General features: G+C 37.3%; 1 protein-coding gene across 10 annotated transcripts in view; it reads left to right on the forward strand.

Moving 5' to 3' along the window:
* Window positions 1–16550, forward strand: part of ICA1 (islet cell autoantigen 1) — a 154742-nt gene that overhangs the window by 18520 nt on the left and 119672 nt on the right. For 6 of the 10 annotated variants that reach the window (XM_077122833.1, XM_077122824.1, XM_077122857.1 and 3 more), the window contains exons 2-3: window positions 11177–11276; window positions 14459–14624. In XM_077122833.1, the coding sequence (XP_076978948.1) occupies window positions 11260–11276; window positions 14459–14624 (183 nt within the window). In that variant the 5' untranslated portion in view covers window positions 11177–11259. The remainder of the gene's footprint in view (window positions 1–11176; window positions 11277–14458; window positions 14625–16550) is intronic. The other 4 variants (XM_077122848.1, XM_077122841.1, XM_077122881.1 and 1 more) reach the window with 1 other exon arrangement.

The raw sequence follows: 16550 nt of genomic DNA on the forward strand, positions 1-16550 counted from the left end.
CTTCCCATCTCCATTTAGGAATTCCTTTCTCAACTACATGTGAACAGGATTTGATGAGTCACAATTTTAAAAATGATAATATAGATAATTATGTCTGGAGTAGTTTTTTCATTGTTTCTTCTCAAACTATTTTAATATTTATACTCAAAACACATTTGTTAATCTTTATAGGAAGTTAAAAAATTATTTTGACTTAAAGTAATTAGAGATAAACCTCTAGAAAATATACTTTGCGCAAAATAACATCCAAATATTACGTTGTTTCTTAACTGTACCTAGCACCCCGGATAAATTTGTATTTCTTCTCTTCATTAGACAAGCTGTGGAACCTGTTTTGAAGCTAATTGGTTTTGTGGTCCCAGGCCCACTAGTCACCTATCTGAAGCATAGTTCCCATCATAAAAAAAAAGGGAGCTTCATTTGATTTTTTTCTCAACTTCTTTTAGTATCTAAATTATATGGCTTATAGAGTTGTGAGATTATACACCAGAGAAATAAGCCCAAAGATCTGCAGCACACCAGACCATTTAAAAGGAAATACTGAGCTTAATAAACTGACTAGGAAAAAGCCCAAAGACACACATTTCTGCTTCTCTGATAAAAAACTAACTGTATTTGAATTTTTTAAAGTTATTGCCTGACAAGATCAAAAAGTTGAAAACTGATAATATTTCAGATGAAGTTGACCTCTGAAATGATGGGAAGAAGGAATGAGAAAATTATATATTGTGCAATTGGAAGCTAAATCCAAGAAACATTTCTTCCATTTGTTATGGATAGTCAAAAAACTAGCTGCAGTAGCCTCCATAACCAAGAGAAAGGCTGACTACAAGCCAAACACAAAAGAACAAGAAGTATATGATTTCACATATATGTACTATTCAAAATACACAAATCGTTAGAGACAGAAAGCAGATCAGAGGTTACCAGGGACTGGGGAGAGGGGGAATGAGAAGTTATTGCTTAATGGGTACAGGGCTTCTGATGTGTGATGATGAAAAGCTTTTAGTAATGGAAGGTGGCAATAGTAACACCAGATTGCAAAAAATGTATATACCCCTGAATTGTATACTTAAAAATGGTTAAAAAGGCACATTTTATGCTTTACTTACATTATGCAGACACAAGACTAACTGCCTAGGAAAGCTAGAACATAAAAGAAAGCCACTAAATGTGAAATAAACACTCTCCCGTGGCTACAGAGTAAATTTAAACTACTGAATGGTGCATACCATGCCCTCAGAAAGTGACCCCTAAGTGGATCCCCAGTCACATCTCCTGTCTCTTTAAGTTGTAGTAATGCACAACTGCCCATGTTTGTTTACAAACACACACCATGCACTTCTTCTGTGGAAGTCTGTGTTCGTTGGTTTCCCTCTGACTGGAATCACACACACACACACACACACACACACACACACACACACACACACACACACACACACACACACACCAAACATACTTCACCTTTCCAGCAGCTACTGATTCTTAGAGACTCAGCTCAGGGATCAGTAGAGAGCCAGCTCCATACTTCTCTGTGCTCCTCCAACCTCAGTCTCTTCCTCTGCCGTGGCACTCATCCTGCATCTCAGGCAACATCAGCATTCTTGACTGCAGATATTCCTTTTTGGTTGTACACAAAAGTCAGTGTCATGTAATAATGTATAACTTAGTGAGGTTTAATTGTAAAGCATTTTTCTGCATTTCATTTCAAATATAAGCACTCGTGCTTATAAGATCTTACCATTATTTTATGTCCATGAAGAAAGAATAATACTGTCAACAAATGGCAAGCCATTGGTCATAAGAAACAGACCGGTTTCAGGAATGTTGGGAATGTGAAAAGACTTGCATCTTAGAGTCAATGATATATGGTGCTGTGAAGTTGGATTTGGGACTGAGTGAGTTTACTAGGGGGTGATGTTAACATAATGCTTTGTACCCACATCACTGCAAGACTGTTCTGTTCTTCTGAAAGTGCATTTATGTGTGTGGAGGTGGAGGAAATGGCCCACTTCCCAGAGAAAGCTAAATCCTGGTTGCACAACAGAACTGAAGAGCTCTCAGATAGTGATCAGTTTAAGCTAGCAAAAGAGATTTTGAATTAGAGAAGAAAATGACAAATTTGGCTGTAGTTCAAATCTGTAATTCAAGAGAATCTGCCATACGCTCAGTACAGACCCAAGAAAAAGGGATTCTGGATTTACTTTCAGCTAGTACATCAACTAATAGAAAAAGTGCTTTCTGAATTGAAGAGAAAATTCTTCTAAAGTTGGAAACTTTGCACGAAAACAGTGATTTAAGTACGATTAATAATGTCCTCAAGATGGCAGCATAAGATATCCCTGGGTAAGTTTCTCCTTAGAAACAACTCAATAAAAGGGCACATTCCTCTCACTTGAAACTCTGGAGGACAGTAGAGACTCGAAGACTCCACAAATGCTGAATTGAAAGGAAAAAAAAAAAAACAGGATAAAAAGAAGGTAGGAGATCTGCAACTCAGACCTGCCAGAATGGTCCCGCATGGTTTGGAAGCACATGGTGGCAACATTCCTGCCTGGACACTTCCTGTCATAATCACTGACCACAGAGTCACCTCCAGCAGTGACTCAGAGCCCCACATATATTCAGGCACAGGGCCTTGGGGCCACATGGACGAAAGCAAGGTGCTAGCTGTGGGCAAGTATGTGTGCATACAAGCCAGCTCCAGGAAACAGGAAACAAGAGCCATCCATGGCAGGACTGTAGATAAGTGGTGCAGGCTCCTAACCATGTCTCTAATTGCTGGTGTACCTAAATGAAAAAAAATAAGTGCTTAAGAATGCCAGCCCCATCTGGCTCTCTGGGGCAGGATACCCTAACTTGGAGACAGAAAAGCCATACGGGGAGAAAAAGGAAAACTTACTACCAGAAAGCAGGGTGTAGTACTGAAAGCTACAGTGAGAAGGCAGCCCTGAGTATGGGAGAGCCATTGAGCACATTGTAGACACTGAGGAGGAAAATTTGTGTTAAAAACAAGCAGAAAATGTTTATTTGGTACAAAATTTATATTTTGACTAGTGCATTTTCTAATATAACTTATGTGGACAGCTAAATTGAACATAATAAGTACATGGAACCTTGAGTAGAGCATGAGATTTTGTAGGTTTGTCCAGAGTGATGCCTCAGTAAATCCCAGAAGGATTTGAACAGTGAATAAAAAAGTGTTTGCAAAGCCCCCTTGGCGGAATGGTGAGAAAGGGGGAAAATTCAACTTCCCCAAGTGGAGAATTCTTGATATTCTCACAACAGTGGGGACAACCAAAGCAATAGGCTGAGACCCCAATCTTGGGGTTTGTTCATATGAAACTTATCCTTGCAAAGGATAGGCTAAACCTACTTAAAATTAGGCCTAAGAGTCACCCACAAGAGAACCTCTTTTGTTGCTCAGATGTGGCCTCTCTCTCTCAGTCAACGTGAGAAGCAAACTCACTGCCCTCCCCCTTTCTGTGTGGGACATGATACCCAGGGGTGTGGACCCTCCTACCAACATGGGACAGAAATCCTAGAATGAGCTGGGACTCAGCATCAAGGGATTGAGAAAACCTTCTCAATCGAAAGGGGGAAGAGAGAAATGAGACAAAGTAAAGTGTCAATGGCTGAGAGACACCAAACAGAGTCAAGAGGTTATCCTGGAGGTTATTCTTATGCATTAAATAGATATCACCTTTTTAGTTAAGGTGTAACAGAGGCTGGAGGGAACTGCCTGAAAATGTAGAGCTGTGTTCCAGTAGCCATGTTTCTTGAAGACGATTGTATAGTGATATAGCTTTCGCAACGTGACTGTGTGATTGTGAAAGCCTTATGCCTGATGCTTCTTTTATCTACCTTATGGACAAATGAGTAAAACTTATGAATTAAAAGTAAATGAATAATAGGGAGAACAAATGTTGAAATAAATTTAGTAGATTGAAATGCTAGTGATCAATGAAAGGGAGGGGTAAGGCATATGGTATGTATGATTTTTTTCTGTTTTCTTTTTATTTCTTTTTCTGAATTGATGCAAACGTTCTAAGAAATGATCATGATGCTGAATATACAACTATGTGATGAAAAAATTATTGCTCTTTTCTTTCTTTGCTTTGTGTGTATGTTATATTTTACAATAAAAAAGTTTAAAAAAATGAAAGAAAAAAAAAACAAAAAACAAGCAGAACAGACCGTGACTCCCAGAGGAGTAAGAGGGAAATAAATCTTCTATTGGAGGTAAAGCAGTCATGCATAATAGTATAAACTTAAAAGTTGAGGCACATGCCAAGGGCAAGGACAGGTGCAGAAGACCTAAGAAAATCTGAACTGTTAAACTTGAGCTGCTCAAAATGTTCATTATAAATTGGACCAAGTGTTGAAGAAGAACCTTAACACACAGCCAATCTACAATAAAACCCCAGGAAGAGGGAGAAAGTGACTTCCATAATTAGTACATCAAAATACTCAGGTGTCCAGACATCACCAAGAAAAATCACGAGCCAAACAAAAGAACAAGAAAACTCAGTGCAGGGAACAATTAAAACTCCAGAGGAAACAGACATTGAAACAAGTCCTAGATGTCAAGGAAGTTTGATAAAATCTCCTAAATCAATTCAAAGGTTAAAAGAAAAATATGAATAGAAATAAATTGAATATGGATCGAGAGCTAAAGGATATTAAGATGGCAATATATGGGTAAAAAAGGATTAAAAAGTCTAAGGAGCATAACAGGGCTTCTGGGGACGAAAAATACAATAATGGAGATTAAAAATGCTCTAGGGCAGGCCACGGTGGCTCAGCAGGCAAGAACGCTTGCCTGCCATGCCAGAGGACCCGGGTTCAATTCCCTGTGCCTGCCCATGTAGAAAAAAAAAATGCTCTAGAGGCATAAAATTGCAGATTTGAAAGGAAGAAGAAAGAATCAGTTGATTGGAAGACAGGACAATTGAAACCATATAGTTGGAAGAACAGATAGAGAAAAGAATTGTAAAAAGTGAGTAGAGCATTCCTGAACCATGCACCGCCCTCCCTCCCCAAAGAAAAGGGAATAAAGCCTGTGAGACAACATGAAGCTTACCAACATGCATGTGATGGGAGTTCCTGAAAGTGGGGGGAAAAAAAAAAGGAACAGATGCTGAAAGAATATTTGAGAAAATAATGGCCAAATATTTTCCAACTCTGTGAAGGATATAAATATACATGTCCAAGAAGTGCAATGTATTATGAACAGGATAAACCCTAATAATGGACCTATTCCAAGATACATGCTAATCAAAATGTCTATGGAGAGAATTCTGAAAGCAGCATGAGAAAAAAGATTCATCACGTATGAGGGATCCTCAATAAAACTAAGTGTTGATTTCTCATCAGAAAATGATAAAAGCAAGAAGGCGGTGGCATGACATTTTTAAAGTACTAAAAGATTAAAAATTGCCAGCCCCAAATTCTTTGCCTGGCAAACCTGTCCTTCAAAATGAGGGACAGTTTAAGATATTCATGGATAAACAAAACTAAGAAATTTCGTCCCAAAAGACCTACCCTACAAAAAAAAAATGCTAAAGGGAGTTTTCAGATTGAAAGGAAAGGACAGGAGAATAGTGGCTTGGAGTGTTATGAAAGAGTGAAGTTCTCCAGTAAAAGCAATTATATAGATAAATGCAAAAACCCGATATAGTATTGTATCCTCCGTATATAAACCTATTCTTTATTTCCTATAAGATTTAGAATACAGTGGAATTTAAGAATGCAATTTCATTGTAATGGACATGCAAACTATAAGGAGGTAATATGTGACAAACACAATGTAAAGAAGGGAAAAGGGGATGTTAGAGCAGAGACTGTGTATGGTATTGAAGTTAAATGTGTATATTTTCAAACTAGTGGACTATAAATTTAGGTTACTTAATATAAACCCCAGGATAACCACAAAAAAAAGTATTTAAAACATTTAAAAAGCTAGAAATGAAAAGGGATCAATCATTACATTGAAGGTCAACTATATGCAGAAGGAGATGCAATAAAGAAAAAGAGAGAAAAATAAGAAGTAATGTATAAAAAACAAAGGACGAAACAGGTGCCTTATCAGTAACAACACTGAATGTAAATGGGTTAAGCTCCTCAATCAATAGACACAGACTGGCAGAAGGGATAAAAGAGTATGACCCCCCTATATGTTGTTTACAAAAGACTTGCCTTAGACTCATGCAAATTGTAACCAAAAGATTGCTGGGGTAGCTAAATAATATTGAACAAAATGTACTAACTCACAAGCTGTTACAAGAGACAAAGGAGGAACTATATGTTAATAAAAGGATCATTCCACCAAAAGGAAATAGCAATTGTAAATATTTATGCATCTAACCACAGTGCCCCAAAATACGTGAGGCAAAGATCAACAAAACTGAAGAGAAAAATAGTCACCTCTGATAATAGTTGATATTAGTTGGAGACTTCCATAGACCACTTTTATCAATGGATAGAACATTTAGACAGAAGATCAATATGGAAATGGAGAACTTAAGCTACTTGATAAGTGAACTAGACCTAACAGACATTAGCAGAACATTGCCACCTTACAGCAGGATGTGCACTCTTCTCAAGTGCACATGTGTTGCTCTCCAAGATAGACCACATACTAAGATCATGGTACAAGTCTCAATGAATTTAAAAAAATCATATTTTATTAAAAAAAATAAGAACTTAAAATGGACCAAAGACCTGAATATAAGAACTAAACCTATAAAACTCCTAGAAGAAAACATAGGGAAACATCCTCAGGACTTTGTGTTAGGCTTTGGTTTCTTAGACTTTACACCAAAAGCATGAATGACCAAAGAAAAGAATAGATAAATGGGGCTACATTAAAATGAAAAACTTCTGTGTATCAAAGGACTTTATCAAGAAAGTAAAAACACCAATCTATAGCATGGAAGAAAATATTTGGTATTTTCTTCCAAAATTTTTTCCAAATATTTTTCCAAATATTTTCTTCCAAAAATATTTTCTTCCAAAATTTCTTTCAAAATTTTGGTATTTGGTAACCATGTATCTGATAAAGGTTTACTACCCAGAATTTATAAAGAAATTCTATAACTAAACAACAAAAAGACATGCATGCCCCATTTAAAAAAAAATGGGGAAAGACTTGAATAGACATTTTTCCAAAGAAGATATACTAATGGCCAACAAAGCACATGAGAAAATGTTAAAGTGACAAGTTATCAGGGAAATGCAAATCAAAATAACAATGAAATACCATTTCATACCACTAGAACAGCTACTATTAAAAAATGTAAAATTAAGGTGCTGGAGAGAATGTGGAGAAATAGAAGTGCTTGCACTATTGGTGAGAAAGTACAATGGTGCAGCCATTGAGGATTGAGTTTGGTGATTCCTCAGAAAGGTAAGAATAGCATTACCTTATGATTTGACAATCCCACTTCTAGGTATATCATCCCAAAGAACGGAAAGCAGGAACTTAAACAGACATACACACACCTGTGTTCGTAGATGTAAAGACCAATGGAATTATGCACAGTTGTCAAAAGATGGAAGCAACCAAATGTCTATCAACTGATGTATGGATAAACAAAATGTGGGTTATACCTACAGTGGAATATTATTTAACTGTAAAAAGGAATGAAGTTGTGAGGCATGCTACAACATGGATAAACTTTAAAGACATCATGTTGAATGAAATAAGTCAGACACAAAGGGCAAATACTGTATGATCTCACTTATACAAAATAAGCAGAAGAAACATATTCTTGAAGTTAGAAACTAGAATACAAGTTACCTCAGACCAAGTGGGAGAAGGGAAACAATAAATTGTTTAATTGGTATGGAGTTTTTGTTTGGGTGATCGAAAAGTTTGGGTAATGGATGATGGAGTGGAGGCACAGCTTTGAGTATGTAATGGGCCTTACTGAATTGTGTATTTGGAAAAGGGAAATTTCAGGTTGTGTGTAAGTTACCACATAGACACACGCAAAGCCATAGACCTGTACAATAAAGTGACATCAGTGTGGTAAAGTTAATTGTATAATTATAATAATATTGTTTTTTAAACTGTACCAAAGTTATTGTGCTGGTGCAAGATGTTAATAGTGGGAAAAACAGTGCATATGAGAGGGAGATATGTGCGAACTTCGTGTTTTCCTGCATGATGTTTCTGTAGCCTACAACTGCTCTAAAAAAAAGAAAAAGAAAAAGAAATGTGATTTAAATAGAAGCCAGTTTCCTATATGAGTATAATGAAATGGCTACCCATTTTACCTCCACCTGCCTATTGACTCAAGAAGTTTAAAATTTTTGCGTAATTCAAATGTAACTGGAGGTGCCATTAGCTAATTACACTGCCTTGATGAAACTCAGACAAGAGTTCCAGGCCAAAACACGTATGTGGCGTGGCTGAAGCCAGCTTATATGAAATGAAAGTGCCTTCCTGGATTAACACTTCTAAGCAGAGAATAATTCTGTATTAAAGGTTAAGAACAGATTGATGCTGTTACATTGTAGCATTTGACCCAATGTAACAGCATCAATGTAAACCAGGCTTGCTTTATTGTTCTGTGAACCTTACTGATATTAGGAAGAAACTTTAAGCTGGCATATTGGCTCTCCATTCTGTTCATAATTATTTTTTAAGCAAGCAATACGAACTAAAAACAAGCAGAACAGCCTGTTGTAGTCTTTTACCTACCCACATGGGTGGACAAACTTGAGGACTCAGCACAGTCAACATATGTAAAGAGGAAAAATGATCCTAGCTATTGCACAGGACCTCAACAAAAAATCTGAATAATGTGTTCCTGCTCTCCGTTCTCTCAATTCTTGCCATAGGGCGAGATGATCTCTCACCCACATACATACAGCTGCAGTGTCAGTACCTGGTCCCAGACCATAAGGCGTACGAACGTACCGTAATCCCATTCAGCCTGGGAAACTCTAAGGGGATTTTATACTGATTACATTTGGGAATGATATTTTTGACATATTTTTGGGTTAAATAAAATGTTATTAAAACTAACTATCCTTTTTTACTTTTCTAATGTGGCTTACAGAAAATTTAAAATTACATATGTGGCTCATAGTATTTTCTATTGAACAGCACTAACTTAAACTCTAAATTCCATGAGCCCAGGGACAGCACCTATCACATAGTAACTAGACGCTCAATGCATGTTTGATATGCTGAACTGAGCTGAAAGAATTGATGAGGATTTTAAGAATTTTTTTTAAGTAGTGATTTTGACACTGAATTTGAAAAGCAAAGAACAGGATGAGATAGATTGTGTTGGGGAATCTTAAAATGCTTATTAATTGTCCCTGGCATGTTCATTCATTCATTCATTCATTCATTCATTCATACATACAGAGGGAGGGGTGGTACAGGGGGAGAAAGCCCTGGCTACAGCTGCCTTCTCATCAAGCATTCATTATAAGCCCTGTAGAGTTATCTGATTTGGGCCACTTTTGACTCCTCTCTCATGCCTTATATTCCAGCAAAAAATTTCCATTCGCAGAAAGGATTTTTCTTTTTACTTTCTGTGAGTTATTGTGTTTTTCTGACTTTACCATGCTTAAGATTCATTGTAGAACCTGTTACAAATGCAGATTCCCAGGCCCACTCCCAGAGATTACAGTTCAGTAAATAAGGAATGGGGCTCTAGAATCTGCATGCTGATATCTCAGAAGGTTCTGAGGCAAGTGGCCCCTAAACAATACCTTGAGCAGAAAGGGCTGTTTGCCCTGGGATTTTTATTAGATGTTACACAATAAAGGAACTAAACTATTAGGTATCTTAATAATCAAAAAGGAATCAGACTGTACTAGTTATCCTGATAGTTAATGGGGAAATATCACTGAAGTGAAGACTATAATTTTGTTTCCTTTGAACAACCCCTTTGTGAAATTTTGGTGGGAATTTTGAGGTAAATAAAGTCAGTATGTTCTTGTAGAGAGCTGTGTGAGTGGTGAGAAGACTGGAGTTCATGGCCTCTCCATAGTTGTCCTGAGTGGAGGGCAAAGCTTATTCATCCCAAAAACAACTTGTCCAAATGCCTGGATGCCCTGCACAAGGAAAAGGGATATTGATTACAGGGTGCTGTCATTTAAGAAGCATCCAGATATTCCAAGAAAACCCTCTTCCACCATTCTCCTTTCCCTGTACCTCATGCCTATAATTTTAGCATCTTAATTTTGTTCTCTTAAAACATGCTAAAAAGCCTGGGACCCTTTCAGTGGCGGAGGGAGAGTAATGGGTTGATTTTGTGGAGCAGCCAGAGCCATTCATTTGCTGAGCACTCTGTCTGGTAGCTAGTGCTCCCTCCTGGCTAGAGGCCATCCATTTAGGTAGTGAGTGCTCCGCTCTGCGGTAACTGGTAGGCAGGTGTGGGCTGATCGCAGGCCTGAGCTGTTTGTTGGCTCTGCATGTGGGGTTGGCTAGCTGTCAGGAGTGGAGCGATGGAATGAGGGGCAGAGGCGTTAAATGCCTTCCCTATCTACTTATGAGTTGAAAATATATTGTTGGGCCAGTCAACACCTTAATTTGTGCCCCCTTTAACATCCCATTCTGGCCTATCAACTTTTTTTTTTTCAATGCTTTGGTTCAACTTTTTAAAAGATTTATTATGAACTATTTCAAATCTGTGAAAAGGCGTAAAGGTACAATATGCTCACTCCCTAGCTTACTGTATATTCTCTCTCCCTAGTTAACTAAGAGTACGTTGAACATGCAGTTGAAGCCCCTGTACATCCCTCTTGAATCCCATTCCCTGCCCTCCCCTGCAGCAGTAATCCTATCTGGAATTTAGTGTTCAGCATTCCTAAGCAGTTTTTTAAACCTTCGGTATGTAATATAGGTATAGCTCAGCAATATACGTCATTGTTTTGCAGGTTTTAAAATGTTATATAAATGCTACTGTATTTTATGTCGTTTTCTAAAACATGCTTATTTTCATTCAACCTGCCTGTTCATGTCTTAAAGTTTGTTTTGGATATTTCCTTCCACTGTTACTTAGCTAAACTATTCTTGATACCAATATGCAGTGTTACCATTACCTCTAAAATAGAACTAGAAATGGCTTAGATTGAATAATTGTATAGACGTTTTAAGTTAATGTATAATTATAGTGTGTAACTGTTAAACATATTTGTTTTATTTCAGGTTATAATATAGCTTATCTTCTCATGCTTTTTCCCTGCCCCTTCTCCCTGAATCATCACCAGTAAAAAAAAGAAGAAAGCAACATGTCAGGACACAAATGGTAAGTAAAGTCTTTTTAAATTGGGAAGTCCAATGAAAGAGGAAAGCACATATTTTATACTCAATAAATGTTAAATGGAAAAATCAGGAGACTCATTAGCAGTAAAATAACCTGTTATCTCCTATCCGATGTTGAGTGAGTCAAATTCAATATACTGACTAAATGTAATATGAAAACCAAGTAACCTAGAAATAGTATAAATTCTTATCTACTGTATATTCCCTCAAAAAAGTATTTATATCTTTTCTCTTGGGAATCTAGTTATGATTTTTTTACCATTAATTTTTATATAATGGGTTGATATATTTTTATCCCTATTTTATTTACAACTTCTAAGATTACTGTAGAGTAATAAGAGCATTATATGTAGGGTAGCTATTAAATAAATGATTCTACAACCACACACAACTCAGACTCATTATTTTATAATCATGACTTCAACCTTCATGAACACTCAAGAGCCAGTCATCGTTGGAAGTATATGATGCTGAATAAAATAGATGAGGTGATCACATGGCAAGTCAGTTCTGTTGGTTATATGCCTATAACACATCTAAGCAGCATGCGAAACCCCTTATAAGTTCCAGATCGCTTCTAGTGGTGTCTCTGAACTCTTAAAGTTCAGAGCATGCAGATTTTTGTCAAGTTTTTACTTCTTTATTTTTGTATCATGAGAAAAGTATGGTACATGTTTTCATTTCTTCAAATGTACGATCATAATAAGGAATGCATTTTTAATCCCTCCTTTCCTTCTCAAGAGAAAAGAAAGAGTCAGATCCAAGTCCTCTGTAATATCAAATGTCAGTTTTCAAAGGAAATGTTCATGGCTTAAAATGTAATGAGTTTTAACAAGGTAATTAATAAAGAGCTAAGGAATTTAATTTCCCAGTATCCCCATTTGACAATGATCTAAGAGTGGTCAGATTGTTTTTTCCTTGTCGTTCCATCTTGTCTCATTTTGATAATTGTGGAACGGCTGTATCCATGACCAGCATACCCGGCTGCCATACCCAAGAAACGGGTCCAGGGAAGTACGTAGTCACTCGCCAGAGAGACAGAAGTGCTCCAAAAACTGTGCCCTCACCCCGAGTCTCTCGCTTCCTCTGCCACATCATAGCTTGCTGCTAAAATGCAGGCACTGCAGAGTGCATTCCAATAAGCTCTATGCTGGTGTTTAAGGCCTGGATTTTAATCCTGTGTTACTTTGGGCAAAATCCTTAAGCTTTTGAAACCTATGATTCTTCCTTTGTTAAATGATGGGGAGCAGAAGACATAGACCAGAGCTCCAAGTTCCACCTCTTTTCTTCAGAATTGAAAATTCCAAATATTTTTCTCTGTAAATCTCTGATCTTTGGGAAACAAAATCATAATCCAAAGAAGTCTGCCCCATTCCTCCTGTTTTAGAAATTCCATTCTCCTGAAATAATTTCACATTTGGGGGAATATCCTTCCAGACTTTTTAATGGATCTATTATATATAGAGATGATATTTTATGTGAATGTTATAAATATTTTGCATAGCATAATGCATTTTGATCTTCTTTTTTCTGATATAAGCTTATAATAAATCTTTTAAGTAATGCAGGAAGATACAAAGCAGACTGTTAAAGTCCCCAGAATCCTACTTCTCTCTCCAAAGAGAGTGTTATCTCTTTGGAATAAGTATTCTGAAATCCTTTGGCTGTTTTTGATTAAATGTGTGATTTGAAGATTTAAATATTATCTGGAAGGACAGTATAAATCATTAAGTTTTGAGATTTTGGTGGGTTTTTAAAATCTTTTTGTTTTGAAATAATTTCACACTTACAGAACAGTTGCAAAAACATGCAAACCCCATACAGAGAACTCCAAAATGCCTGTCCCCCATACCCAGATCCACCAATTTTAACATTTTGCCGCATATTTTGTATCATATTAACTATTCATCTATCTGTCTATCTGTCTAGCTATCACTTTTTTGAACATTAGAGAGTATGTTGTATATATATCATGCCCCTTAAACACTTAATACTTCCATGTACATTTCCTAAGTCCAGTTATCAAGTTCAAGACATTTAACATTGGTATAAAGCTTACAGCTGTATCTTTCGTATGTCCAAGTAATGTCCTTTGAGCCTTTTCCCTCCATTATTAGAATCCCATCTAGAATTATGCATTGCATTACCGTCTCTTTAGTTGCTCTTTTTTTAAAAAAAAATGTGGAAACTTAGACACAGCATCAATTTTCCCGTCTCAGTCATTCCCACGCACACCATTCACTGGTGTTCATCACCTTTACAGTATTGTGCTCCCTTCTGCCGCATCCATTACCCGACTCTCCCAATCACCTCAAACAGAAACCCTACATCCATTGTGCATCAACTCCCCTTTCTTCTCTAGTAATCTGCATTCTACTCCTTGTCATTATGAGTTTGCATATTCTGGCTATTTCATATAAGTGGAATCATGTATCTGTCCGTTTGTGTCTGCCTTATTTCACTTAACATGATCTCTTAGGGATTCATCCATATGAGAGCATGTATTGGATCATCATTCCTTTACTAGCTGAGTACTATGCCATTGTATATATATGTCATGTTTTGTTTATCCACCCAATATTTATGGGGTTCTGTTCACTCTTACATAGTTGCATCTAATTTTCCATTTCTTTTCAGATTTCTCTTTTACATAAATTTTATTTGATTTTAAGTATGATTTTCCTGAAGAATGGCTTGCCATCTCTATTTTAAGCATTTATGTTTGAGAATTTAAAGTCTTTAGCATCAGAAGCCTGTAATAGATTTTACGTGTGCCATCTCTCAAGTCCTTATCTCTGCTTTTCTGTTGGCTTCTCACGTGTTGGCTGTCACGGTGGAGTGGAGAGCACATTGTTGTCTGGCTTTACCTTTGACCCACTGAGGTGCCTGAAGGCAGCTTGGCATCGCTTTCTCCTCCTCTAAGAGCAGCATGTTCAACCTGTTAATGTCTAAATTCTCTTAAAGATATAGTTTCTTGGCTTCCTGCAAACAGAAAGGTATTTTGAGCTTTTGGAGAACATTAGAAAGAGCTAATTACTTTTCTTGGTGTAGTAATCATGTAAGAAAGTACTTCCTAAAAATGCTTAAATTCTTTTCTGACTAAAATCATCTTCTTTTTCATACTTATAAAAGGCATGAATAAAATAATTCCTTAAATGTTTTTAGCAGTTTTTCCTGGGACTTACATGATCAGTATGCTCAAGATAAGTCAGTTGTAAATAAAATGCAACAGAAGTATTGGGAAACAAAACAGGCCTTTATTAAAGCTACAGGGAAGAAGGAAGATGAACATGTAGTCGCCTCTGATGCAGACCTGGATGCCAAACTAGAGGTGAGTGCCTTCTCTCTCTCAGCCCCAGCACAGCCACTTTGCCAGGGTCATGGTCTGAGAGTTTACTAACCTGCACAAGCACAGATTGGTTTTATAATTGAAAGTCTAGTACAACTAACTAGCTTATGAGAAAAGTCTAGGATCAGAACATTTATATCCCAGCATATTTTTAATCCCGTCATTTATCATGTAAACAGCATCAGTATGTTTCATTTAATTTGTTTTTCCTGCACAGCATGTGTAGAGTCTCAATATATGTTTGTTGAAAAAAATGAATGCAAAGAGCCAAAAGATGAGTAAGACAGGCTTTGAAAGTAGAGCCTTATAAACTTGGTGTTGAACCCTGGAAAACTCTAGAATTAATTAACTAAGAAGACAGACTAGTTAATAATACAGCAGGCTGAATTCATATCTGGTAGATCTACAGTGTTAATATAACTGGTAAAGTGCCCACTAATTCCCTGTCTTGCCAGACACTTCTGCCAGTAGTTTGAGTTTAAAATTTGAACAGCGCTCTCATCTGTTCGGTGAATGATAGAGTACTGAGTGAAATAGTGTGAGATTGTTTGCTGATGATTCGAAATGATCTCTAAATTTAAGTTAGAAGCTGAAGTTCACGTGCTGAACATTTAGTGGGCATACAATCAAAGTTAGTCTTCAGAACACCTTCAGAGGCAGCAGGAACCTTGGTGGTTGTCCTGGAACAGAAGGGAGTAAGAGGACACGTGTCGAGTTTATAGGAAGGTTTGTCATATGGAAGAGGGTCTAGGTTCTTTCTCTGTGTCTGAGGGTGGAACTAGACCTAGGAAGAACTGTCTAATGTTAAGGCCGATGAGAGAACGAGCTGCCTTTTGAGACCATGAGCACCTTGTCAGATGGATCTGGGTTAACTCCTCATCTGCCTCCCAGCTGCTGCGACCTTGAGAGAATTTCCCAATTTCATTTATCCTCATTGTTTGTTAAGTGTGTGAAATGGAGATATGAAAGCTTATGTAGTACAGCTATTGAGAGGGTTGAATTAGATCATAATTAGAATAATGACTAATGTTTACTAAATATTTCCCATGTCCCAGGGACCATGCGCAGTGATTTGCATACTTTATCTCCAGCACCGTGCTCACATCCTGACACTTCTGGCCCCTGCCTCCCTCCTAGGTTTTCTCCCACTCACACCACTTACACCCAGCTCTCATCCTCCAGCGACAATGGCCTTTGCCAGTCCACAAAAAAGTAAATTCACACTCATCAACGCATTTCCTCTGTTTCCTGCCTGGACGTGCTTCTTTCAGATCTTCCCTTGGCTGGATACTTCCCATAGTTCAGGGCTCAGCTTAAACATCACCTTGGAGAAGACTTACCTAAATAAACTGTTTGAAGTTGCTGCCATTCTGTCCCCATCCCCACCACTCCCGTTCACTGGCACAGACAGACCCTGTCTTATTTTGTTCATAGTATTCGTCTCTCATGGAATTATCTGAAGTGTTTGGTCTTCTTTGTTTGTTGGATTTGGGTCTGTCTTCCGCACACTGCAAGGTCAGATTCCATGTCAGCCATATTCAATACTGTATCCCCAGCCAGGCACACAGCACGCGTTCAGTAAGTATTGACCAAATACATATACGTGTCAGCCAATTAATGTTCACTTCCATCCCTTTCTTTCTCTGGCATTGGAGTTACTCAGGGAGAAGCTGGATTTGACAGGGATGTTCGAAAGAAGCTTCCTGCAATAGAAAGAAAAATAGAACCAAAAGGCATCTAGTCTAGTAGGATAGTATTCTAAATGCATTTAAAATGATTGTTAAGTTGCACATGATTTTCATAACTCAAAGCTTCATTTTTCCTTCTTAGTAACCTCATAAATACAATCATTATTCAAAAAGTAATTTAATATGTTAAACCCTAGTACATTAAACACAGTGCAGTTAT

This window comes from Tamandua tetradactyla, chromosome 1 (genome assembly GCF_023851605.1).
Source record: "Tamandua tetradactyla isolate mTamTet1 chromosome 1, mTamTet1.pri, whole genome shotgun sequence".
Classification (NCBI taxonomy): domain Eukaryota; kingdom Metazoa; phylum Chordata; class Mammalia; order Pilosa; family Myrmecophagidae; genus Tamandua; species Tamandua tetradactyla.